Source organism: Pseudonaja textilis, chromosome 1 (genome assembly GCF_049901715.1).
Source record: "Pseudonaja textilis isolate UNSWEBS1 chromosome 1, rPseTex1.2, whole genome shotgun sequence".
NCBI lineage: Eukaryota > Metazoa > Chordata > Lepidosauria > Squamata > Elapidae > Pseudonaja > Pseudonaja textilis.
Window position 1 is genome coordinate 331743929 of NC_141990.1, and position 26907 is coordinate 331770835.

At 44.5% G+C, this 26907-nt stretch overlaps 1 protein-coding gene across 1 annotated transcript in view; it reads left to right on the forward strand.

Moving 5' to 3' along the window:
* PIK3R2 (phosphoinositide-3-kinase regulatory subunit 2) overlaps window positions 1–20595 on the forward strand; it is a 28447-nt gene extending 7852 nt beyond the window's left edge. Inside the window, exons 4-15 of the mRNA XM_087922874.1 lie at window positions 134–271; window positions 909–1113; window positions 2381–2466; window positions 3475–3580; window positions 5001–5099; window positions 5522–5702; window positions 7387–7512; window positions 9859–10001; window positions 11676–11852; window positions 12776–12847; window positions 16561–16731; window positions 18396–20595. Coding sequence (XP_087779000.1) covers window positions 134–271; window positions 909–1113; window positions 2381–2466; window positions 3475–3580; window positions 5001–5099; window positions 5522–5702; window positions 7387–7512; window positions 9859–10001; window positions 11676–11852; window positions 12776–12847; window positions 16561–16731; window positions 18396–18588 — 1697 coding nt within the window. The 3' untranslated portion in view covers window positions 18589–20595. The remainder of the gene's footprint in view (window positions 1–133; window positions 272–908; window positions 1114–2380; window positions 2467–3474; window positions 3581–5000; window positions 5100–5521; window positions 5703–7386; window positions 7513–9858; window positions 10002–11675; window positions 11853–12775; window positions 12848–16560; window positions 16732–18395) is intronic.
* Window positions 20596–26907: the final 6312 nt, after the last annotated feature.

Genomic DNA, 26907 nt, shown 5'->3' on the forward strand with positions numbered 1-26907 from the left:
TCCCATTGTCGGAATCATCAGGAGAGTCTCGGTGCTGTCATCTGGGAGGTGGAAACTTGGGCAGAATGAACTGGGGTCAGCTTCTGGGTGGCTTCCTGGAACAAATTCTCTCTCACTGTTTCTGTCCCTGCAGACTGGGCTGTGACCGGCTGCGATTTGGAGGCCTTAGATGTGCATTCCCTGGGCGAGGCTCTCAAGGGATACCTGCAAGATCTGCCGACCCCCGTGGTACCTCCTTGCGTGCAGGGCGAAATCTTACGAGTGCTCCAAGGTGAGAAGAGCATTTTAGGGAAAGAAAAGCTGCAGAGGGGAGCTTAGGGAGGAGAGAAGCACGAACAGCTGCAAGCTGGGACAAAGACCAGGAAGTTTGGGACTGGCAGGAGAGGAGAGCCTTTTAAAAAAAAATAAACACTGACTTAAATCCTTTTTGCCCGCCTTGTACCCGGAAAGGCTCTAGCACAGCTTATGTGAAATCAGTAAGAGAGATATTCTTCCAGTGTAAAATATACAGCGTAAAAGAGAAATGGCTGAGAAGGGAAGAAACAAGCAATCAATCAATCTGAGCATCGGCTCTTAATGTTCCCTAATAAAAACATCTCAGAGATGGGAGATGCCATAAAGAGCAGGGCTGACATCATATCCCGATTCTCTGCCTTTGCTTCGGCCTCTGTTTTCTTAAACACCCCACAGTCATTTGCCCTGTAACTTCTGGATTCCCGCCATGGTTCCCAGGATTTAATTTGAACGCTTAGTGGGGTTCTAGGTATGTAAGGAGTGCCAGTTTCCTGAGTCTTCCTAGCAGACATAGACATGTTTCAGTATGCCCAACCTTTTGGTGCAAAGATGCACAGATTTGCTCTCGCCTCGCTCTCTTTTCCTTTTGGAAACTGTCTCCTCTTCCTCTCTAGATGTTACCCAACCGGAGCTTTGTCAAAAGCAGTTGCTTTCGGTGTTGGAGTCTCCAGCCATGCCTCTGCCACACCTCCTCACCTTCCAATTCCTGCTCCGGCACTTTTCCAAGGTGGCTGAACAAGCTGAAAGCAATGGATTGTCTCCTCGGAATCTGAGTGAGATCTTCGGGGTTCTGCTCCTTCGGCTCCCTGCAGCTGCCAGGTGGGTGGCCCCCAAACCCCCTCTGCCTTGGGGCAAGGATGCTCCCTTTTATCAGCACCCCTGAAAATACAACAGGGGGCTGGAAATCCATCTGGAAGGTTGCTGGGCCAGAAGTGGCCAATCCTTGTTTAAATTGGAGCTGAAGTCTATGTAATTTTTGTAATTTTAATGCTTCCAATATTTCTAATTGTTTTTATAGTTCTATTTTTTTTTTTGCATTGTATAGCATTGCCTTGCATTGCCTAAGCAGGGGGTTGGACTAGAAGACCTCCAAGATCCCTTTCAACTCTATTTATTCGATTCTATTCTATTCTGAGTACTTTGGATAGCAAGGTGAATGGCGTATAAATTTAATAAAAATAAATAAAGAGAGGATGGAATGGGGAAGTCTTTTTTAGATGAGAGAAGACCCTCCATCCCACACCCACCCACCCACCCCAAAAAAGACCTCTACAACAGTGGAACAGCCTACCTATGGAAGTTGTGGGTTGTCCATCTTTGGAAGCTTGTAAGAAGATGCTGGGCTGCCATGGTTATGAGCATGGTCAAGTTGGTGTGGGACACGTTGCCAAGAGTAGGATTAGATGGTCCTTGTTGCCCCTTCCAATTCTACGAAGAGACTGGCATGTTTATGGATTTGGATTCCGAGGGGTCCTTGGTGCTCTCTGACCTTGCTTGTTTCTTTTCAGACATTTCATTACCCAATAAGCGCTGATGATGTTACCTTGTTTGAAATATCTGCATGAAAACAACCAAGTTCAAGAGAGCACCAAGAAACCCCACCCCCAAATTTCAATCCTGAGCTACTTATATTCTCCTTTATTTAATTTTGATTCTGTTTAGATTTCCAGTCAGAAGTTAGGATTTGCATGAGGTCGGGGCAGACCAAATATATGGCAGCTTCTGGCATGAAAGGCATGATGACGTTATCTAGTTTGGGTAGTGAAATGCCTGCAAGAAAGCAACCAAGCTCAAGAGAGCACTAAGGACCCCTCTTTTCAACCCCAAACTTACCAAATATTCTCTGTCAGTGAAAGAGGAAAACCCGTATGTTCAGAAATTATTTTACCAAATATTCTCTGTCAGTGAAAGAGGAAAACCCGTATGTTCAGAAATTATTTTACCAAATATTCTCTGTCAGTGAAAGAGGAAAACCCGTATGTTCAGAAATTATTTTCCCAGAGTGAGGAGCTCTGAATTTCTTTCATTTGCTGAGCTGCTGCTCCCATGCGCTCCGATGCATAACCTTGTCCTGTTCCTCCCACAGCTCTGAGGCAACACCTGATTTTCCAAACCACTTCCTGGAGACCCTTCTGCAGACAAAGGACACTGAGCCAGACCTTCCCCCTCCAGGTAGGGAACCCTTGTGTCTTTGTGTAGGGTGCAGGAGAAGGGATCATGAGGAAAGGTTGCTTGGCCAAGCAGACAAGTGGATGTTGTTGGAACATGGCAGCCGCCTTCCCCAGAGATTCCCTCCAGATGTACTGAACAGTCTCATTGGCTAGGAAGTGGAAGGCCAACACATCTGGAGAGCAACAGGTTGAAGAAGGCTAGAAAGTGTGTATGCGTATGCAAAAACTAAATGCCAAAGTCCCTAGTTCATTAAGCCCCTCCAGGGTGGGTTGCAGTGGTGGTATTCTACCGGTTTGGCCCGATTCTGGCAAACCAGTAGCAGCAATGAGCAGCGGAGACCAAACCGCTTCTCTCCGCTGCACCGCTGTGGGGCCCACCCACCCACCTGAGCTCCCATACTCACCTTTATCCGCTGAATTTGAAGCGCAGCTGCTTTGTAAGATTGCCACGCGGCAGCTGCTGAGGCGACTGGGAGAGTACAGGCTTGCAGGAGGTGAGTTAGAACGCCTCCGCACCTGTGCAAAGTGCACATTTGGCACACACGTGCACGCAAAGCGCACCCACCAAGCCACCCCCACCGAACCCGTGGCAAAAATATTTGAATTGACCTTTCTGCACATAATTGGAGAGGAATGGGAGGACTTCCTTGGAGTGGTGCAGTGGCCTAGAGGTGAAGCTCTCGCCTCACAATCAGGAGACCGTGAGTTCAGTCCTAGGTAGAGGCAGATATTTCTCTCTTTGGGCACAATTGAGAATAAATCTGCTGAACAAAATTCCGCATTGGCGACAGGAAGGGCATCTGGCCATTAAACACACTGCTAGTTCCATTCAGTTGCCCAGACTCCACCCCGCAAGGGATTATGGGGTTGTTAAAAGAAGGCGATGAATGGAAGGACTTCCTTGATGAGATACCATGGGGTCTCCATGCTCCTTTTCAAATAGTATGGCGGTCTTCCAAGACAGAGTTGATAGGGTTCCTTTCAGCCATCCTGGTCTTCTCTTTCCTAGCTCTGCCTCCGAAGCCACCCAAAGCGAAGCCTGCAGCAGTCTCTCTAACCAACGGGAATGGGACAACCCTGCAGGATGCAGAGTGGTACTGGGGAGACATCTCCAGGTAAATGGGGGGACCCAAGTGAGCTCGATTGTAGTCATGGTGGGGGAGGACATGTGGGAGGAATAATTGGGTCAGAATGGGACAGAAGAGTCTGTTGAGGCTTTCCTCGCTCTGGCTCTGCTCGTAAACTTTTCAGTAGTTAATTCAATTGTAAATGAGTTTGCCAGTCTTTCTTTTGTCAGAAATGGTACCTCCAGGTTATTTTTAGGAAACTGTTTAAAAGAAGAGATTTAGAACACGGAACGTAGAACAATAGGGCTGGAAGGTGACCTTGGAGACCTTCTAATCCAACCCCCTCTCAAGCAAGAGACACAATTTGAGACAAATAGTTGTCTGAATCATTTGGACCCTGGCAGAAAGCGATGCCCCTTTGTGGATTTTGAGAGTCAGGTGTTCCTTGGCAGTTGAGGTGCCTGGTATTCTCTGTCCCACTTGTCATTTCTTTGGGGCTGTAGAAGAATTGGGTAGAGAGAACGTCACTCTTGGAAGGTCAGGACTGGCACTGGCGTTCGAAGAACAATATTGCAAATCCTGGGTCAAATTCTCAGTGTGCTACAAGTTGCCCCAGTCCCTGTCTCTCCTCCCAACTTACCTTGTAAGTGGGATTGTTATAAGAGTAAAATAAAATCAGAATATTAGGGAGATGAGTATCAAACAGCAACTAAATGGCGGTTCCAGGTGGGTTGGTGGTGCATATATGCAGTGCAAACACAAACACACAATCTTTTGAGGCTTATTCTGTGAATTCCTCCTCCTCCTCTTGTGTAAAGAGGGAATTTGAACTTTCCTTCCCTTTCTCCCAAGACCTACCTACAATTCTTGGTGCCTTCAAAAGACAGCCATGTGATTTTCTGTTTCTATTGGCCCATGGCTAGCCAATCGCATCCATTTCCTTCCCTTCCCTTCTCACATAGAGAGTATCAGGAACTAAATAGAGCAGACTCACAGGGTAGAAAGGATACAAGTGTGGACTGGTTTTCTTTCTTTCTTTCTTTCTTTCTTTCTTTCTTTCTTTCTTTCTTTCTTTCTTTCTTTCTTTCTTTCTTTCTTTCTTTCTTTTTTTCCTTCCTTCCTTCCTTCCTTCCTTCCTTCCTTCCTTCCTTCCTTCCTTCCTTTTTTTCTTTTTCTTTTTTTCTTTCTCTTTTCCTTTCTTTTTTTCTTTTCCTTTCTCTTTTCCTTTCTTTCTTTTCTTTTAGCTGAGCTGGCTGCTTTTATATTGTATAAACAATTGTATTTTACAAATAGATATGGTCACCTGTGTTAAGCAAATTACTCTGGTTGAGAGATTAGCTTTCTAAATGAATCCTGGCACTTACAAGGGCTTCTCCAAACAGCATTGCCAAGATGTTCATATAAGTTTGAGTGTATGGAGATTTTAAGTATTGAAACGATCCAAATCTTCCTGCCTCTTTTTTTTCAGAGAGGAAGTGAACGAAAAACTCCGAGACACTCCCGATGGTACCTTCCTGGTGAGAGATGCTTCCAGCAAGATCCAGGGTGAATATACATTGACCCTCCGGTGAGCCCCAATTTAACTTTGTTGGAGGGCTGACATGATGGAATATGAACCTGGAGAAGCAGGGGGTGGGGGACACACACACACAGCTTTCTCAAATAAAGGCCCGGGTTAAGAGTTTGCATAGTTCCAAACTAAAACGGGGAATGGGAAGAGGCTTAGGGTAGCCACACCATAGAATCTCTCAGGATATATCTAATAGGTTAGAAAATTATAGCTTTAGTTTGGCAAGATTCTGTCCATTAGGTGTAAGTAATAAAGGATTGGACTTGACTGCATCTCACTGTCTCTTCTCTGGGTTTGGGCTTTAGAGAGGATGAGGATCCAGGCATGCACCTGGGGAAGGAGATAAGGCGGCGGGGTAGTGTGTTGCTTCCAAGCCTGGATGACTGAATGTCAGGTCCTCTCTCTCTCTCTCTCGACAGGAAAGGGGGAAACAACAAACTGATCAAGATTTTCCACCGGGAAGGCAAATATGGCTTCTCAGAGCCGCTGACCTTCAGCTCTGTGGTGGAACTCATCAACCACTACAGGCATGAGTCCCTGGCCCAGTATAATGCCAAGCTGGACACTCGGTTACTGTACCCGATCTCCAAGTACCAGCAGGTGAGAGATGGTTGTTACTCACTGTGCACCAACGGAATGGGCCTCCGTCAGAAACAGGATGCCAAATCACCTGAGCACTTCCTGAGTGGAAGGAAGTGGTCTGATCCGAAGTGGGTAGAGATGTTGATTATGGTTGCTAAGTGAAATGTCTTTCTCAAGCAGTGGTCTGATGCTGGATTTTAAGAACTGAAGTAGAAGATAACTATCTCCATCTTCGGTTTGGTGTACGGCTCATTGGAGGACACAGCGGGTCCATGGTCCAAATGGGATTTTGTGCTGGATTTATGATCCAAAGGTTTTGCCCAATTCAGAGGGGATTTTAGCTCCTATCAACTATGCCCCAAAGGTGCTTTTTCAAGAGGCAACAGGACTTCCTAGTTTTTCTTTGAAGATGTTTTGCTTCTTATCCAAGAAACTTCTTCATAAAAACATGGCACATCAAAAGAGAACAAACCCATCAGGACTAGATTCAGCAGTCCATCTGCATTTAAAAGAGAAAAGTCACTCCAAAGACCATTGGTTTGAAATAGGTATCAAAGAGGCCATCTGTGTCAAAATTGAGTAGCCCTCCATCAAACAGAAGGGCAGGAATACGACACTACCTATCTACAGTCTACAACACAGTCCTTTCAGCAGTTCCAAGAAGGCTCTACACCCATTTGCACTATTCAGGTGACCTTGATGACACAGATAAACTTCCAGGTGGCCTTAACAGCTCTTTAAAAGAATGCAAATGACCAGCTATCTGCAAGGAGTATAAATCCTTCCATTCCCCACCATCCAGTCAGAGCTGAAGAAGCTTCTTGGATGAGAAGCAAAACATCTTCAAAGAAAAACCAGAAAGTCCAGTTGCCTCTTGAAAAAAAAATCATCTTTGGGACAACCATGACCTGATTAATTAAGAAACTCCATAGACACTCCTTCCAGTATCAACAAGTTGAGGTAGCTGAGCAAAGCCTCCATATCTAGCAGCAGTCTGTCTTTGTAAACTAATTGTGCAGAAGAAGCAACATGAAGGGGAAAAAATGGTTTCCTAGATTTATGTGCTTCCCTACGCCGTTTCTTTACTACCCTCGCTGCCTTCTCTTTGGAAAGAGAATGCTGAGCTAGTTACCTCAGCTGCTACAGCTGCTAAATTTAAAAAATGGATTTAGATTAATATATCAGACAGTGACATTCGGCAGCAATTAACCACGGCAGTCTTAGATGCTCGCTGTCCCAGCAACCTGGAGGTATTATGTGCAACTATTTCCATTATTCCTACATTTGGAAGGCAGCAGACTTGAAAAGGCTGTCTTTGGTGACCAGACATTAATCTTCAAATTAATCAATGGAAGAATTGGTCTGCTGGCCTCACTAATTTACCAAAAAGATCATGGGAAGGGAGGAATATGCAGGCAATTCTCTGTTGGAACGAAGAAGGGAAAAGTGGCTTTCTCTGAACTGAAGAGGAGCCAAGAATCTTAAAACCCAGGAAGGTTGAATTACAGAAAGTTGCCAGCTCTGCTTTTCCCAGAGCAGTTAAGCTAACTGTCTTAAGGAGGCTTTCTTTCTTTAAAGAGAAACTTGGCAAAATATTTTGGAGTGTCTTGCTTTGGGGGAGGATGCTCCTCATGAACGTCTCTCGTATCATTTCCAGGGATGGTAACGGCCATTCTCTTAATCCTTTGTTCTGTTTTGGCAGGACCAGGTGGTGAAGGAGGACAGTGTGGAGGCAGTTGGGGAGCAGCTGAAAGTCTATCACCAGCAGTACCAGGACAAGAGTCGAGAGTACGACCTTCTGTATGAAGAATACACACGCACCTCGCAGGTACTTAAAGCCTGCCCACTTTAAAACCTTCTTTAAAGACTGCAGGTAGTCCTTGACTTACAACCTAGTCAAGTGTCTAGAACAGGGGTGTCAAATTCAAGGCCCGGGGCCCGGATCCGGCCTGCAGGGTACTTAGATCTGGCCTGTGGGGCTGCCCTGGAAATAATGAAGGACCAGACCGTGTGGTGCCTCTGCCAGCCAAAATGGCCCTCCCGAGCTCTGTTTTCACTGGCAGAGAATTACAGGAGGCCGTTGCAGCTGAAAACGGAGCTCAGGAGCCTGCTTTTGCTGGCAGAGCGTTCGGGCCACCAAAGGTGCCCCCCAACACAAGTGACATCATGCTGGCCACCCCATCCTGGCCACGCCCACCCCAGCCCCCCAAGATCAAACACAACCTTGATGCAGCCCTCAATGAAATCGAGTTTGACATCCCTGATCTAGAACAGCAGTCCGGATCTCCAATCTTTCTGGCATTGAAGACCGGGTGGGGGAGAGGGGATGGCTCAGCACAAGTGGTGGGTGAAGAAATGGAACTGCACATGCTCGCCGGCCTGCATGCACATGTGGAACTACACGCCTGCCCACTGTTTTTGCGGCCCAGTTCTGAACAGGCCAGGGCTCATGGGTTGGGGACTCCCTAGTCTAGAACTTGGTATGTTTATGATAGACCTTCTAGGGCCGTGATGGCAAACCTATGACACACATGCCATAGGTGGCACGCAGAACCCTCTCTGAGGACATGCCAGCTGTTGCCCCAGCCCAGCTCCACTGTGCATGTGCCTCCCGCTGGCCAGCTGGTTTTCTGGTCTCTGCCGTACATGTGTAAGGGGATGTGGGTGCATGTGTGGGAGTGGTGGCCCCCCCGCCCCATTTTTGGCCTGGAAGGCCTCCTGCACCAACCTTGAAGTGAAACTGGCGCGCCCCTTTTAGGGCCTGGAAAGCTTCCTGCAACCTGGAAGCCAAAAATCAGCACATGCATGGGGTGGCTTTCATATTGCATTTTGGCGTTGGGCACTTGGCACCAAAAAGGTTAGCCTCCACTGTACTAGGGAATTCTTACAATCCAGATTCATACTTACAACCTGTTAGGAATATAAGTCACCTAATAGGTATTTGGGTTAGAAATATATAAACCAGGATAAACATTTTAAAACTGTATCTTTAGGAAAATGCAAAACTGTAATTAGGTGTGGTTTCTCAAACGGCCATAAGATGGAGCCAGAAACCTGGTTTGTCTTCGTCTTAGTCTCAGAAGAGAGTGTGAGTAAGTCTCTGTTTCCTTCTGTTGGAAAGTATTGCCTTCCTCCATTTTTTTTAATTGATATTACTGGATTTGATGTAAGTCTGATACTGAGCTGTTTTTGACACTGGAATTTGTTATTGGATTATCCCTGGATTGAAAAACTGACTGATTTACCTGTGAATGACTTTGGACTGCTTATCTTGAACTTTGCTTAAACCTTTCTGGAAGTAAAAACCTACATTTACTGTATAGTGTATTTGTGTTCTGCGTATTATTCAAACACTTCTCTCAAAAACGTCTCCATGTATGCGCTCATTCTCCTAACGGGGAATTACCCCAACACAACTGTTCCCCACCACCACCTGCAGTCACATGACCGAACTTCAGGTGCTCACGTGACTGTAGGTAGCTGTGGGGAACGGTGGGGTACAGCAGCCAGTCAGCATTTATCATCATTTGCAGCATCCCACCGTCACATGAATTACGTTTTACAACAGTTTCTCCGAAAACCTGCACTTACTTCTGGTTTGGGGCAAAACTGCACCTCTAGCAAGCCAAGGGCTGGCTTAACAACCGCTGCAAAAATCAACCCTATCACCGTCACTTTTACTTTTTTTCTTTTTGCTATGTCAGTCCTTTTTATTGGTTCATAATATAAATTACAAAAATACAAAAGCATATAATAGGGGGAAAGAGAAAAGTATAGTGAAGAAGGGAAAAAAGGCATTGATTTCTCACTTTAGACAGTAGAATAAGAAGTAACACCGGACCTCAACTTTTCACTTTTACATACTGTAGTAGTATCAGCTAGCCATTTCTATAACAACAGGTCTATCTAATTAGTAAAACCCCAAATCAAAGTTTCATTTTTCCCTCCACCTCAAGCACAAAGTCCAGAAACGGTTTCCAAGTAGAAACAAAAGTACCTGTGTTTTTTTTTCCCCTTGTATCAAAGCAGACAGTTTAGTCATCATGATTTACACCTGTGGCAGGTGGGCTCTGTTACAGTCGTTCAGGACCACCTGTACCTGCTACTTATTTAATGATGGATTTCCGTAGTACTTCTTCCTGACTTCACCGTCCTCTTTCTCCCTCCTGCTCAGGAATTGCAGATGAAACGGACGGCCATTGAGGCCTTCAACGAAACCATCAAGATCTTTGAAGAGCAGTGCCAGACGCAGGAGAAATGCAGCCGGGACTACGTGGAGCGCTTCCGGAGGGAGGGGAATGAGAAGGAGGTGCAGCGGTGAGACCCCTTCGGAATAAAGCTACATCTTTTCCCCCCCTCCCCCACCGGGCTGAATTTCCACAAACAGAACAGAGAAGAGGGCGGGGCCCAGAAAAAAACACCACAATTTCCAGTTAATTGAAGTGAATGAAGTACAGTTAATAGGGTTAATCCCTGGGTGTTTAATTTTCCCCAGCTGTCAAGTTAAAAGCTAGCATTTGCAGGCAATTCTTGGTGCTGCTCTGTGGCCTTTCCAAACGCTTTTATTGTGGGCCACCATTATTGATTTGAAAAATCTCAGCAGGATTAGACCTGGTATTTGGATGGGAAACTCAGAATTGTAGGTTAGACTGGAATTTTTAAAAAAATCCTGAAAAACACTTGAGACAAACCACTTCTGTAGTGTTTTTAAGAAGGCAATGTGGTTGTGTCTAAACTTGGGAGTGGGGTGGGATTTTTCATTTTTACTATGTTCTCATCTTGTCAAACATCAAGCCTAAAAAGACACCATATTCTTCCAAGCTGAGTTCTTTACTGTTTCACATCTTTAGGCAAAATCTTGCCAGACTAAAGACTCTACTATCTCTTCTACAATACTGTATATTCTGTGAAGCATTAAGCAAGGAGCCATTTTCACACTCTTTCTCTCACACATCATAATATCTGGGCTAAACTGTGTCTTACTTCTCTGGAACAGGGGTCTCCAACCTTGGCAACTTTAAGACTTGTGGACTTCAACTCCCAGAATTGAAGCTTTGCTGGCTGAGGAACTCTGGGAGTTGAAGTCCACAAGTCCTAAAGTTGCCAAAGTTGGAGAGCCCTGCTCTGGAATGCAGCTGCTACTCCTCCCTGCTGGGGATCCATCTCCTCATTACATTCCATCCCATATCCTAACAGAGCTGTTATTTATTAGGTTTTTATCCCCACCTTTATTAGTTTATAAGTAACTCAAGGTGGCAAACGTAGCTAAATACTCCTCCCTCCTATGTTCCCCACAGCAACTCTTGTGACGTGGGTTTGGGCTGAGAGAGTGTGACTGACTGATAATCACTCAGACAGCTTTCGTGGCTAAGCTAGGACTAGAATTCACAGTCTCCTGGCGACTGGCCCAAAGTCACCCAGCTGGCTTTCATTCCTAAAGCGAGATACCAGGGGTTTTCATTTCAATTGTATAGAATGTGAAGAATGTGTATTTGTGTTTTATTTTTATAGTTATAATGTACACCGAAGATGATATTTAATTTTGTTGTATGAGGTACAATAACAATGAAGTAAGGTAAACTAAACTAAAATTAGAACTCAGTTGTCTCCAGGGATTGGTCAAATGATCAAGTCAGCTTTAAGCATTCTAGTCCCTAAGATGGGACTAGAATTCAGTCTCCTGGTGATTGGCCCAAAGTCACCCAGTCAACTTTCATGCCTAAAGCAGGATTAGAACTCATACTGTCCTAGTTTCTAGGCCAAAGGTCTTCAAACTTGGCAAGTTTAAGACTTGTGGACTTCAACTCCCAGAATTCCTGAGCTAACATGACCGGAAGAGGAATTCTGGGAGTTGAAGTCCACAAGTCTTAAGGCTGTCAAGTTTGAAGACCCCTGGTCTAGGCCATCACTTCACCAAACCGGTTCTGTTTAAGACAACTTCTCAGCCTTTCTTGCTTCTCTAACAGCCTGTCCCTATCGTTTTTCCCCTAGGATCATGATGAATTCAGAAAAGCTGAAGTCTCGCATTACCGAAATTCATGACAGCAAGATGAAGCTGGAGCAGGACCTCAAACAGCAGGCCTCCGAAAACCGGGAGATCGACAAGCGCATGAACAGTCTTAAACCTGACCTGTTGCAGCTGCGCAAACTCCGGGACCAGTACCTAGTGTATGTGCTCTTCCTAACCGTCCTGATAAACACAAGCATAAATGCGGTTTAAAATCTGCCTTCCCTAACCAAATGGGTTGGATGTCTGTACATCTTACAACTGGTCACTTAGCGACCAGTGGGCTTTCAACAACGCCCTCATTTGCAGCCGTTCGAAGCGTATTGAGATCCCATGACTGCAATTTACAACTTTTTTTGCCAGAAACCAGCATTCTCATGTCAGGCAAAAAGAAATCGCCTATTGCAGGCAGTGGGTTTGCTTAACAATGGGCCCATTTGCTTAATGGCTGCTTCAAAAAATGTCATAAAATTGGGTCAATCGTGTGGATACCTTGAAATCTGGCGATCAGGTCCTAGTGATAGAAAATTCTGGGTTCCATTAGGGTCAAAATCAAGAGCTACCTTAATTTCCAGCTGCCTTTCTGATAGAGTAATCCTGCCCCCTAGTGGCCTCTCCACAAAATGCAAATGCTCTCATTCCCTAAGCAAGTACAGACTTGCAAAGCTTTCAACCTAATTGCTACTGTGTGTAATAGTTAAAAGCCTAAGAAAGATGCTGACGAAAGCTGTCTAATGAGTGGCTTTGCTTATCTGATATAGCGGGTATGACCTGCCTATAAAATGTTATTTTTCTGGTTAGCTAACAGAACATATTAGCATGATCTTGAGACAGCTTAAGTTTACAACAGTTATTTAATGATATTTTTTTTAAAAAAACTGTTCTTTTAACATTAATTTTTTTCTAACCCATTGGGGCAATGCAAATAATTACCATTTTATAATTATGCACCAATGCTTTCTTGTTGTGGTCAACATTTTCATTTACTAGGCTTGGCTGCAGCCTGGAAGAACAGCTTTGCGTGCATCCCTTAAAGGCTGTTTTAAAATGAACAGTTTTTGTTCCTTTTTTTAAATGCCTCCAGATGGTTGACCCAGAAGGGGACTCGTCAGAAGAAGATCAATGAATGGCTTGGTATCAAGAGTGAAACTGAGGAGTAAGTGGCTCTATTCTTATTCTGCTCCAAGAGGGCTCATCATCTCAAGGTGTGTGTCTACATGAGGCTGTTCTGTATTCAGAAAGTTCCAGATTGAAACTGGTATGTCCAGGGGTGGGATTCAGCCGGTTCAGGCCAACCGGATGTCAAATATACAGAAGTCTGGAAGAATGGGCGCCTGTTTCACCCGCCTCCAGGAATCCCATGGCCCATTTTGGAGGTGAGGGGCGCAGGTGGGCTCTGGTGGGCACATGGGCCCCCGGAAGTTCCTGGAAGAGGGGGCTGTTTCTGGCTTCGGCCTCTGAGCCCAGGGAGGCTGTTCTCGCCCTCCCAGAGACCCGAGGGAAGCCTCTGGAGTCTGGGGAAGGCGAAAAATGCCCCCTCCCCAAGTTCCAGTAGGCCATGCCCACCATGGCCACACCCACCCACCAATTGGGCAGAGAACCGGTTGTTGGGATTTTTGAATCCCACCCTTAGGTATGTCCAGTTACAAACAGACAGCTAATAGGGGATTGGAATGGCATCTTTGTGGCAGAGACTTCGGTGAGCTTCTTATAATCTTCCACAACATGATCTCTCCTATAGGTGGTCTAGCTTTAATTCCCATATTGTGAAGCCAACCCAGTTGGATAAGTGCTTATGATTTATAAGAGCCGTGGAGGCCCAGTGATTAAAATGCAGCATGGCAGGCTAACTGCCCACTGCCAGCAGTTCAATCCTCACTGGTTCAAGGTTGACTTAGCCTTCCATCCTTCCAAGGTGGTAAAATGAGGACCTAGATTGTTGGGGGCAACTTGCTGACTCCGTAAACCACCAAGAGTGGGCTGTAAAGCACTGTGAAATGGTATATAAGTCTAAAGGCTATTGCTGTTTTGGTTGCAGCAGTTCAAATCCTGATATCCCCAGTTAAAAGAAATGTGACCAAGACCTAGCTGGATGGGTTGGTAAGAACCTGGGTCCAGCATCAACCAGAACATCAAGGAAAGGGGTAAAAAGTGATAGTGCTCCTAAGGTGAAATCTAATGGTAGCCAAAGAGTTGGGCTGTTGGCACTTATTTGCATTGTACTGCAGGGACAAGCTTGCATTGTTGCTTGAGTATTGTTTCCCATGGGCATGGCAGAATCCCTTCCATAAGACTTCATCGTTTGAGCTGGAGACTGCTGCAGGATCCTTTTGTCTATAGCAGTGGTGGGTTTCAAAACTTCCTACCAGTTCGAAGAGCTAGCTTCGCTTTGCGTGCGCAGGGCTCAAACACTGCCCTCTGTATCAACGCTGGTGAGCTGTGCTGTTTTTTTAGCTCATCCGAGGCACGGCAATCCGCTCGACCGCGCAAATCAGCTGAGCTAATAAACAACAGAATATAGAGAGGTAAGAGCAAGGGCGGGTAGGCAGGGCCATCCAGAGGTGGTATTTGCCAGTTCTCCAAACCAGTCAAAATTTTCCCTACCGGGCCCACCAGGACCAGTCAGAACCGGCTGAATACCACCTCTGGTCTGCACCCAGTTCAGTGGGCTCCCATACCCCTGAGGGCCCTCTCCAGCCTTCCTGGACTTTAGGCAACCCACACACCAGCAGATTCTTGGATAGTAGTCTCAGTTTGTTATCACATTCTCCCCAGGTCTACTGTTCCTTGCTAGCAGAAGTAAGTTACGGTTCTCCTTAACTTCAGGTTGCTCTCAGTTTCCTATACAGAATAGCAAAACCCACCACCAATTGCTCCACTACAATGACCACAACCACCATTGTGCCACACCCAGCTGCTTTGCTGCAGGGCTGTTATAGTTGTTCTTTTCTAAGCAGCTTGTCTGGCTGGGGAGGGGTCTTAAAGGGACAGGGCACCCTCAGCCCAGAGGCTAGCTACTTTCAAGCAGCCTGCCCTCTCACCGAGTCTCCCTGGGGGGGCTCCATGCATTGGGATGGGACTTGAAGTTGCTTGATGGTCTGGCAGAAGAAGTGGCTATTAACCTTTAGGCGTGCTTCCTCGATTTTTGTATCTGCTTCAAACGACCTCTAGGAAAGCCTCTAGGTTGGTCTTTCTCAAGTGCCTTGAATATAAACAGATGTTAGACAAGTTTCCCAACAATCTGGCTTGAGACCTGGATATTTGCAAGACTGTCTCCTTCGACTGGATCCTGGATCCCACTCCTTTGAATTGGAAAGAATTGAAAAGGGATTGCTGGTTCTTCTCCTGTGAGAGATTTGGGGGTGGGGCAGACGAACATTTCTGTTTCGCTGTGCTGGATTTCATCAGAAATCTGAATGGCTGCATTACCTCTGATGTTCAGAAAAGCCATTAAAACCAAGAGAGCCTTTATTTGTGATCTAGCTGTCAGACCATCTAACACCGTAATGCGAAAATGAATGGCTGAATGAGGTGTTGGTTTTAATGAATTTATTATTTGGGCATTGCTTTTCTTTTCATTTTGGTTGTTGCTGGGCATCACCCAGAGTTATTTTGGAACAGAGGTATATACAATTCATGGTCATTGTTGAGGTAATTCCCCGTACCACAGGGAGTGGTAAGGAATAACACACAACCAGCACACAGATACACTGTATAGTAAAATGTAGGATGTAAACGGTTAAGCAAAGACCAACAAGCAGTCAAGTCATACATGGTTAAATCAGTCAGTTTTCAGTCCAGGGATAATCCAAATAACAAAGTCCAGTATCATAAACAGTTCAACAGACTCACATCAAATCCAAGAATAATGATGATCAGCAACAGTCAATAGAGAAAGGCAGGAATGGCAACACTCTCAGGAACAACAGAACAACCCAGATTTCTGGCTCCATCTTATGGCCATTTGAGGAACCACACCCAGTTACAATTTTAGCATTCCCTTAAAGAGACAGCATGAAAATATCTATCCTGGTTTATATATTTTCCAACCCAACTGTTAGGTGACTTACATTCCTAACAGTCATGAATTAATAAAAGAATCGGATAACACAAATTGAGTGTGGGCTGTACAATCGGTCATGGGCCTTTCGTCTGTATCCTACATCAAGTCAGTGCATCAGTCCACCAGGATAAATATCAGCTTTGCAAGATTTAAAATAAGCTTACCATAAAATGCAGAGGGATCAATATAAGCTCTTGGGACTGAGCTGTAGATCATTTTGTTTTACATAGGCCTGGAATTCCAACACATCTCTTGTCTTTAAGGAAGGAAATTGCTACTTTGTAAAAGGACAGGATGTTTAGTAATATCTCATCATCTTGAAAGTGGAGAATAGAGCATAGTCATTGTTTTGGAGGCAATACTAATCTGCCGCTTCACAGTGCTTTACATCCCTCTCCAAGCAGTTTACAGAATCAGCATATTGCCCAAGCAATCTGGGCCCTCGTTTTACTGACCTTGGAAGGATGGAAGGCTGAGTCGATCTTGAGCTCCATTAGGATCAAACTCCAGGCCGTGAGCAAACTTTGCCTGCAGTATTGCTTTCTAACCACTGTGCCACTACAGCTCTCTATAGGAAGTATCTTAATAGGACACTTAAGATGCTTAGGATCCGCAATAGGAAGCATCTTAAGACAAATCAAGGTGTAGGATTATGCCAGTGGTTCAGGACTCTGGCCGGCAGGTGGTGGGGATTCTCTGTGGGTAGAGTGGCAGTGCCCTTAAAGGACAGTCTTCTGCAGAGCTTCTTTGGGGGAAAACTGGCCAGGCTTCCCCTTGGTGTTCTCACCCTTAGTTCTGCCTTGCAGCCAATACTCCATGATGGAGGACGAAGAAGACCTGCCCCATCACGATGAGCGGACCTGGTATGTAGGCAAGATCAACCGCACCCAGGCAGAGGAAATGCTGGTGGGCAAGCGTGATGGAACCTTTCTTATTCGGGAGAGCAGCCAGCGAGGGTGCTACGCCTGCTCTGTGGTGTGAGTTATCCTAAGTATTTCTTTTTCATTCATTTAAAAACTTCACTCGTTTTAGTTGACGTGCTTGATCGACTGATTTGAATCAGTTGGGGGCCTGTGTTATGGTGAAACTCAAATGCAGCTTTCGTTCCTTTTTAATATTCTCTAAAAGTTGTTTTATCTCACACAGCAAACGATGCCTCTTCCAAGATTCTCTTCTTTTTAACATCTAGAAATATTCCTTGTTTTTCACGGCAAACATCTTCAGAAGTTGCTTAGGAACATGCACCATCCATTTCCACGTTTCTTTTGCAAAAATATAGGGCCACCTATCTTAATCAAATAATTCCAACGCTTAACAAGGATAAAAACAAAACATGCATATAATTTTTTTTTTTTAAAAAAATCCCTGCATCCATTTGAATATGAAAGGGCATTGCATCTGGTCCTCTTATCACCTAGTACAGGGATCCCCAACCCATAGTGCATGGCCTGGTATCAGGCTGCAGCCTCTTTGGAACCAGGCTGCACAAGTGGTGGGCGAGCATGTTTGTGCATGCAACTCTACCTGCATGAGCAATGGGCAAGCAGGCTTGTGCATGAAGCTACTTAGCTACCGTGTTTCTCACAAAATAAGGCTGGGCCTTTTTTTTTTTTTTTTTGACCCCCGAAAAAATGGCTAGGCCGTCTTTTCGGGGGTGACTTAATTCGACCGCTTCTGAACTTTGTGCTTGAAGTAGAAAGGAATGAAATTTTGATTTTGGGTTTTACTGATTAGATTCATAGATCTTTATAGAAATAGCTTGTTCATATTATTATAAAAAGCAGAAAGTTGTGATTTGATATTAATGCCTTATTTTACTGCAACAGAGAGAGTGGGAAGCCAATGTTTCTTTTTCTCTTATCCTCACTTCTCTTCCCCCTCTCCCTCCCCATGTTTTCCTATCTACTTTCCTATTTTGCATCTTATTTTATTTTATAACCCAATTAAAAAAATCTTAAAGCATTAAAAATAGCAATCCTGACCTGCATTTTCTTTTGATACAATATATGCCTTTTTGGTTTGTTTACTTCAATAAATGCAGGTGGTCCTTGCTTAGCAACCTCTTGTTCAGCGACCATTTGAAATTATGATGGTGCTGAACGAAGAGGCTTATGGTCAGTCCTCAATGCACCAGCTATCCCAGCGGTCACATGACCGAATTTCGGAAGCTTGGCTACCAGCCTGCGATTCCACTCAACAACCCACAGTCATGTGGTTGCCATTTGCAATTTTCACTGCTGACTTTCAACGAGCAGAGCCACTAGGCAAGCTGGCCACAAGTGGCAGTCACGTGACTGCACATATAACAACCATGATTCCTTAATGACCGGAATTGCCATCATGAGTCTGTGAGGTTACAAGACTTTTTGACTTTATGCCCACATTGCTTAGCGACGAGAGTTCCCAGACCTGATTACAGTTGTTAACCGAGGACTACCTGTTCTTCCAAGAAAATTTTCAATATTATTCTAAATTCTGCATCTTGGATAATATCCACTTTCTCTTTCTTCCTGTGCTCCCCCGTTTCCCTCCCCCCAATTCATTGCCTTTATGCGGTTCTTTTGTCTTTCTTGAACGATGTTTAATGACCCAAAGTGTTAATTGTTAATTTAATGAAGTTCTTCATTTTTTGTTCCTACAGGGTGGATGGAGACACAAAACACTGCGTGATTTACAAGACGGCAACAGGCTACGGCTTTGCAGAACCTTACAACCTCTACGCCTCGCTTAAGGAGTTGGTTTTGCACTACAAGCACACCTCCCTCGTGCAGCACAATGACTCACTCAATGTCACGCTGGCACACCCCATCCTCTCCCAGCCTCCGCCGAGATGAACACTTGTCTTCCCTTCCCTACCATTCCCCGCTTCCTACCCTTCCAGAACCTCCGATGAATGTCCTGCCTTTCCTTGACTTCCCCACGGGAATCAAAAACAAACAAACAAACCCCCAACCCCTCAGATTTCCTTCTTGTGTTCATCGTTAACTCTGCCTATTGTTCAATACCTTGCTTTCCATTGGTGGCTCTCCTCTTTCTGCTTCCTTTTCCTCCCTACCCTCCTTTCTCTAAAGCTGGGTTGTTGCTTTTTTCTTTCAGCCTTGACCATGTTAAGCTATTTGGCCTTTGGCTCAGCACGCTGGCGGGAGAATTCTGGGAATTGAAGTCCATGCATCTTAAAGCGGTCAAGGTTGAAAATCACTGTTCTAAGCTAACTTTTTCTTTTTCCTTTTTTTTTTTTACATTTGCTGCTGCATTTTGAATTCCTTCTTCACTTTCTCCTAGTGGCTTTTGTTTTGGTGCTAGGGGGTCCTACTTTGGGCACGATCTCTGCAGAGAAGCTATTCTGGGGGTGGGGGTGGGGGGTGTAGAAAAGGTGCTTCGTAGGCTGGCAATCCCTAAGAACTTGGGAAGAGACCATTATTTCCTTTCCTCTTTTTTCTCCCTCCTGGATTTGCCTGGGAAGGGCCGGATGAGGTGGTTTAAGAACTCCTCAGGCCTTGCCTCCGTCTACGTTGGCATTCACCTGGCAAAACTCAGCCTGCCTTGCAGCGACCCTCCTGCCCCCGCTCCCCTTTTTCTGGCTTTCTTTCCGTTCCCCAGTGTACAGTGATATGACAGTAATCTGTTTTTAGCTTCCTATGCAGCTGCTTCTGTTTTTAAATATGCAAAAATGGAGAGCGGAAAAGAAAACTCCCATTATCGTGGTCTTTGGAAGCTTCTCCCGACTCTTTCAATCTGCCTTGCTTTCCAAGCACTTTACCTGCTGCTGAACGGGCGGTGGGGCAGAGGGAACGATGCCCGATTCAAATGCCCTCACACTCCAGCCTTCCCCACATGGCTCCATTTAACCAGGATGCAGAGCCTGCCTCTATCTTTGAACCCGGACGCTGAGGCTAGCAAGCCATGCTGGAGTTCCTCAGCCTTCTCATGACACCAGGGGTCAGAACATCCTTTCTGACAGGGCTCCGCTTCAGCATCCCCCAACCTGTCCTGCTTCTCAGGGCCGTACCTGTCCATATTTCTGGATGAACCTGGAGACCGGTGGCTTGACTGCATGCTCTTTGGCATAAAGCCATAAACTCATTTCCAAACTTGTGCCCAAAAGGAAGGGGGAGGGAGGAAGTTCTCGGTAGTTCTCACTCGTAGGTTTTCGTCTACCTGTATTGCCTGGCCTGATTTACGCAGCGCTGGTTTCCATTTCCAAAGGGCTGGTCTAAAGCCATTTGATCAGCACAACCCATATCGCACACACAACCCTGTGGTTTTTGTCTCGTGCGGGCACATGGCACCGAATGCTCTCTTGGTCTGAGCCTGCTTTTTTTTTCTTCCTCTTTCATCTTCCTGTCAAAGCCCCTTTTTGATGCCATTGCTAACCTCCAGTAAAGGATGGAATTATTATTCTTTAATTTTCATTGTTTTTTTCCAGTTAGCAAGGAGGAGGGCTCTTTCTCGGTTCACGGCCATATGCCCCTCTGGATCTGCATGTTCCTCCCCTGCAGAACAGAGTGAGCTCGAACGAATGGATTCCAGCAGCAAAAGTTTTTTGTGTGTGTGTGTGTGTGTGTGTGTGTGTGTGTGTGTGTGTGTGTTCTCATCCTAGATATATGCAATAATACCAAACACCTCTCTTATTTCCCTTCCTCACATCATTCCAGCCATACTTTCCAGGCTCATTCACTTTAAAAAAAAAAAAAGGAAAGAAGTGTTTATTACATCATTGTAAGCTTCAGTATTTGCGTCAGAATTTGTTACTGTAAGATAAAAAGAAAATGAAAAGTTTTGTACGGTACTTCAACATAAAAAATAATAAAATGAAATGTGTTAACGCAAAGGTGCACATACTTATGTTTCTCTCTTTACTCCTCACATGGTTAAAATGTTTAAAATGGAAAAAATAGTTCAAGGTTTTTTTTACAATTTTTTTCAGAGTTGGAGGATTGAAGGTCTGTCAAGCAAGACCAAGACAGAGCAGTGATCACTTTTAAAGAACATTTGTTCCTGAGAAGGAAGTGGGTAGCTTGATGCTTTTTGTAGAAAGAAGAAGTGAAAAATGATGTCTCTGCATATGTCAGGGTTCTCAAACCATAACGAGTACCAACCCCTGAGACTTGCTATGCTAGTGTTTTTTCATAATTTGATACAAAAATTAAAAACAAAGTTACCCAATTGCAGCAGTAAATACACTTTTATTCCTTGAATTTAAAATGTTTCATTGTGGCCTCTTGGCTGGCAACTTTAACTAGTATACCAATATTTAGTTTTTTTTTTCCTGGGTTGGTACATACTGTATTATCTTGTTATGACAATTTATAAAATGGCCAACTATGAATTCTGGGAGTTGGAAGATCACAGGTCATAAAGTTCTCATAGTTGCCCACACTTGATTTATAGGATAATTTAGGAAGCCTATTCCCCAAATCTACCCCAGTTTTGCTTCTCTTTTTTTCCCCATACCTGGGGCAGTGTTTTCTCCCATTTCCTGAGCTGGCAGAGTGACCCTTAACAGCTGACAGGCAGACTTGGCCTTCCTCGGCCATCTTGTTCCCCATTTGCTCAGGTAGTGCCAGCTACTGACCCTGTTTCACTGGCCAAATATTGCTTTTGCCTCAACTCCCCACTGTCACTGCCTGAAGATCCCAATGCGGGCTGAGAAACAGCGCACTCCCATTCTCGAGAGACAAGGCTTCCTGGAGGCTGGTGGCACGCATCAAGTCAAACCAATTTCTACTATCGTCAGGAGCCCTTTGGGGTTGGGCTGAAGCAAGCTGCTAGTATGGTTCGCCGGCAGCCTGTGCAGATGGCAGCGGAATTGGACAGTGGCGAAGAACGGGGACCAGTCTGGGAGTCTGGGGAGGACTCAGACAAGGGTCCTGCGCCTGATACAGAGATGAGGCAGGACCATATGGGAGTGGGATGCTGAGTCCGGAGTCTCCAGAGTCTGGCAGCAAGGCAGAGGAACAAGGGGAGCCTGTTCCCAGTGTGTGTGCACAGAGCTGCTAGAAGGCAAGAGCAGCTAAGACAAAAGGAGTGACTTGAGAGTAAGGCTTGGAGGTGATTGTCCCTCGCATAAGGTATAAAGGACAGGCAAAGGTAGAGAAACCTTTGCAGGAAGCAAAGTCGTTCACTCTGTTTGAGTTAAACTTTGAAGCTCTGTGTGGACTTTGTGTACTTTGGTTGGTTTTTTACAGTTAATTTGGCACTTTAGTTCTTGGCAGCAATTCAAAGGAGAGGAGGGGGATGGTTATCTCAAGGGACTGTTTGGGACTCATTACTGGCTGGGAATGCAGATAATTCCCAGCGTTGAAATAAAACGAGATGTTTGGGCTAAGCGTGTGCTTAATTACTGTCTCAGGAAGCCTCGGTCAGAACAGCTAGGCTGCAATCTCACTGGGATGCTTCTTTGGCTCCAACTGGGCATCTTAGTGGTGCTCAGCCAGACTTTTCTTAATTTATCTGCTGTTTTATTCAACTGTCCTACTATCTGTGGAAAATTACATGGAAGGAGACTCCATTAAGTCATTCATGCCCTAGTAGTCACTTCCAGATTGGACTGCTGTAATATGCTCCACATGGGGCTACCCTTGAAGAGTATCAGGAAGCTTCAACTAGTGCAGAATGCAATGGTGCAAGGGGTCATGTGTGTTCTGCTTTATGAACTGCACTGGCTGCTTCTGGGTCCAGTTCTAAGTGCTATTTCTGACCTTTTAAAGTCCTTCAAGGCATGGGGACAATTATCTGAGGGATCACCTGTCCCCAATTACATCAGCCTGTCCTGTTAGAAACAGCAGGGAAAGCATGTTATAGGTTCCATCAGGTAGGAACTTGCTGGGTCCCAGGAGTTTGGCCTTCTCTGCTGTGGCACCCTTCTAATGAAGCATGCTCCCGCACCCCAAGTTAGGCTCACTCTCTTTCCCTATCATTGTTTAGGACTGGGGTCCCCAAACTTGGCAACTTTAAGACTTGTGGACTTCAATTCCCAGAATTCTCCAGCTAGAATTCTGGCAGTTGAGGTCCACAAATCTTAAAGTTGCCAAGTTTGGAGACCTCTGGTTTAGGAAGTCCCTTAAGACCCAGTTATAATATCAGGCCTGAGAGGTCTTTATGAACCAGAGACATTCTTAGATATACTGTGATTGATATTCTTGCTCTTTCTGTGGAATCTGTATGTTTTATTTTTTTTTATAATATTCTTGTTTTGATTTTTATCCCTTTAAAATGACTTTTATGAATGTATTTGCAGTTTTATTCAACTGTTGTATGCCGCTAAGAATTGCTTTGTGTGAGAGGACAGTCACAGAAATGTGATATATAGATAGAATACCTGTATTTTTTTTAAACAAAGGTATTTATTTAAACACAGGCAGTCCTCCACTTACAACCATAATTGAGCCCAAAATTTATGTTGCTAAGTGAGATGTTTGTTGAGTTTTGTCTCATTTTAAGACGTTTCTTGCCACGGTTAAGTGAATTACTGCAGTTGTTAAATTACTAAAACGGTTGTTAAGTGAATCGGGCTGCCCCATTGACTTTGCGTGTCAGATGTTGGGACAGCAACCATCATAAATATGAGTTAATCAGAATAGAGCTAGAAGATACCTTTGAGGTCATCTAGTCCAACCCCCTACTCAAGCAGGTGACTGTATAGCATTTCAGACAAGTGACTGCCCAGTCTCATCTCAAAAACCTCCAGTGTTGAAGCACCCACAATTTCTGAAGGGAAGCTGTTCCACTGGTTAGTTGTCTTCACGGAAGACAACTAGGAACTTAGGAAGTTTCTCCTTAATTCCAGGTTGCTTCTCTCTTTGATCAGTTAACCGCCCATTGTTTCTTGTCCTGCCTTCTGGTGCCAAGCACCTGAATTTTGATTACGTGACCATGGGGATGGTTGTTAAGTATGAAAAACAATCACAAGTCACTTTTTCAGTACTGTTGTAACTTCAAACAGTCACTTGACAAAACGAACTGTTGTAAGTTGAATGCTTATAAAAATTGTCCTGAGGGTTAAGAGATTGAGGCAACTGGTCAGTTGTGTAATTTTTCTGCATTATTTTTCTGGTTATGCTCCGAACTTTTTTAACTTCCACCAATGTATCTTGAACAGGCCTGAGGGGAGGAGAGAGGAGAGATCATCCATGTGAATGTGGAAATTTTACTTCTCTCTCAATCTGGCCATTTGTGGAATTTGCCCTTAGCTTGTTTTTTGGCCAAGGGTCTCGTAGCAGTCTCTGGCTCAGGTTATTTATGTCAGGAACCTTCCTTTCAAAATAATTCCTCCTGCTGCCATATTGTCATAAGATTAACTACTGATTTACTTTTTGCTTTTGTGTTTTTTGGCCATTTCCCAGGTTGCTCTTGCTGCAATTTTTGCAGCGTTCTTACTAGGCCCTCTTCCGCTCATCCTCCTTCTGCTATTTGCTGACAATCACGCCGGTATCTAAACAGGTTTTGTCATCTCCAGAACATTCTCTAGTCAGCGTTTCTTATTCTTGGCAACTTTTAAGTAATGTGGACTTTGACTCCCAGAATTCCCCAGCCAGTACACTTTAAAGTTGGTATGCTCCTCAATTAGGCAGCAACAACACTGATTTTGGGTAGCACGCTATTCCTTGCTTTTTTTTTCTTCTAAACCTCCAATTCTTCCTTTTTACTCCAGAGTCAAAAAACCCCACTACTTCACAAAACAATTAGCTGGCCTGAGTCCTGTGGCATCCAAACCAGAACATTTTTTAAATGAACTTGGTCCAAGTCCACAAAAATACTTACTTGCCCCAACTTATACTGTAAACAAAATATATTGCCTGTATCTTGTAAGGGTGGGAAGCCAGACCCACCTAATAACCGTGCTACTAACTTAATAACTGCAGCAATTCACTTAACAACTTTGGCAAGAAAGGTCATAAAATGGAGCAAAACTCACAGCAATTATCTCATAGCAACATAAATTTTGGGCTCAATTGTGGTCGTAAGTCGAGGATTACCTGTATTGACTTTGCTTGTTGGAAACCATCTGGAAAGGTTACAAATGGCGATCAGATAATAGATAACAGATAATCAGTGTTGGAAAGGACCTTATAGGTCATCTAGTCTAACCCGTTGCCCAAGTGGGAGACCCTATACCATTTCTGAGAAATGGCAGTCCAATCTCTTCTTGTAGGTCTCAAGTGATGGCGCTCCCACAATTTCCAGAGGCAAGCTGCTCCATTGGTTGATTGTTCTCACTGCCAGAAAGTTTCTCTTTATTTCCAGGTTGAATCTCTGCTTGTTTGGTTTCCATCCATTATTCCTTGTCTGCCCTACAGGCGCTTTAGAAAATAGCTTGACCTCACTCCTCTTTGTGGCAGCCCCTCAAATATTGGAAGACAGCTACCATGTCTCCCCTGGTCCTTCTCTTCACTAGATTGGTCATGCCCAGTTCCTGTAACAGTTCTTCATATGCCTTAGTCTCAGGGGTGGGATTCAATTTTTTAAGAACCGGTTCTGTGGGCGTGGCTTAGGTGGTGAGCATGGCTTGGTGGTCATGTGACTGAGTGGACATGGGTTAGTGGTCATGTTATTGGCTGGGTGTGACCAACTCAATATCACTCACATTGAGGCACATATCTCCTCGCCTGGCCTCTCATGACTGTGGGGATGCTGCAACAGTCGTAAGTGTGAAAAATGGTCATCAGTCACTTTTTTCAGTGCCATTGTAACTTTGAATGGTCACTCCACACAAGCAAAGTGCCAGCAAAGGAGGGAAAAATAACTCCAGAGACATTCCTGAGACAGGAAGTCTAGTCCTGCAAAGAATGTAATAAGGGTTAACGGAGAGGCCGTTTCTGTAAGCAACACCAGAATGTTTCCTTCCTGCCTTCCTTACAGGATTAGGCCAGGAATTGCTTCTAACAACCGGTTCTCCAAACTGCTTAGAATGTTAAAAAAACCGGTTCTAGCGAATAGGTGCGAACTGGTAGAATCCCACTCCTACTTAGTCTCCAGTCCCTTAATCATCCTGGTTGCTCTTCTCTACACTTTTTCTAGAGTCTCAACATCTTTTTTATAATGTGGTAAATCCTAGACAGTGCAACTGTCATAAATACATGCCAGTTGCCAAGCGCCTGAAATTTTTCACATGACTATGGGCATACTTCCCCAGTTGCGTGAAAACTGGTCATAAGTCACTTTTTTAGTGCTGTTGAAACTTCAAATGGCGACTGAACCAAAGCCAACGTGGTGGATGTGACCATGCCAACAAAGCTTCATCTTTATTTATATTTATTTGTAATAGTTGTACAGTTGTCCCTCTCTTATAAAAGTGACTCTGGTTCACGCTTAATTTAAAAAACATAAAATAGTCACGATTAAACAATAGTTTTAAACAAGGGACACAAATAGCGAAGGATGATATTAACCCACAGTAAGAAAACTTCTGCAAGCATCGCATGCAACATACATTAAAAAAAAGAAAAGAACCGTTTCAATTTTGCAGTTTCTATCTTGAGTTTTTTTGGTGGATAACTTCTGCCTTTTCTAAAAAAAAAAGTGTTAGAATTTTTCAATTCAACAAAGCTTGAAACAGTTAAAGAAAAAAAGGAAATAGAAAATAAGAAAAAAGAAGTAGAGCAGGAAAAAATAGAATTATGATTTTTACCCTTATTTTTTTATCTGGTAACTGCCATCTTATTCTGTCTCCTTCCCAAAACTATAAATATGAATTCAGTCCTTTCTTCTATCCATAAAAACTCCAGATAAGTCTTCTATCAGCGTTGCCAATTCTGCAAGCTCTGTTACTTATATAATCCAACCCTCTACTCTGGGTACTCCATTATTCTTCCATCACCCTTCTTCACTTTTTAGGAACACCCCAGCGGGAGCTCCCATAGGGATACTCTTTGACTTAACAACCATTCATTTAGTGGCCATTTGAAGTTACAACAGCACTAAAAAGGTGACATAACTCAGCGATCCACAACTTTTCCAGCTTGGTGGCCTGGCAGGGAAGGGGGGATAATTCTGTTTCAGTAGCAGATGGAAGCGTGCTCGGCTCCATTTGTGTGAGGAGTGCTTCAGGTGCGAGTGCAAGTGTTCACCACTTAAGCAAATGGAGCTTCGCGCATGCACACTCGCTCTCTTGTGCTGCCCGTTTTCCTAACGAGCTATGGCTCGTGGACTGG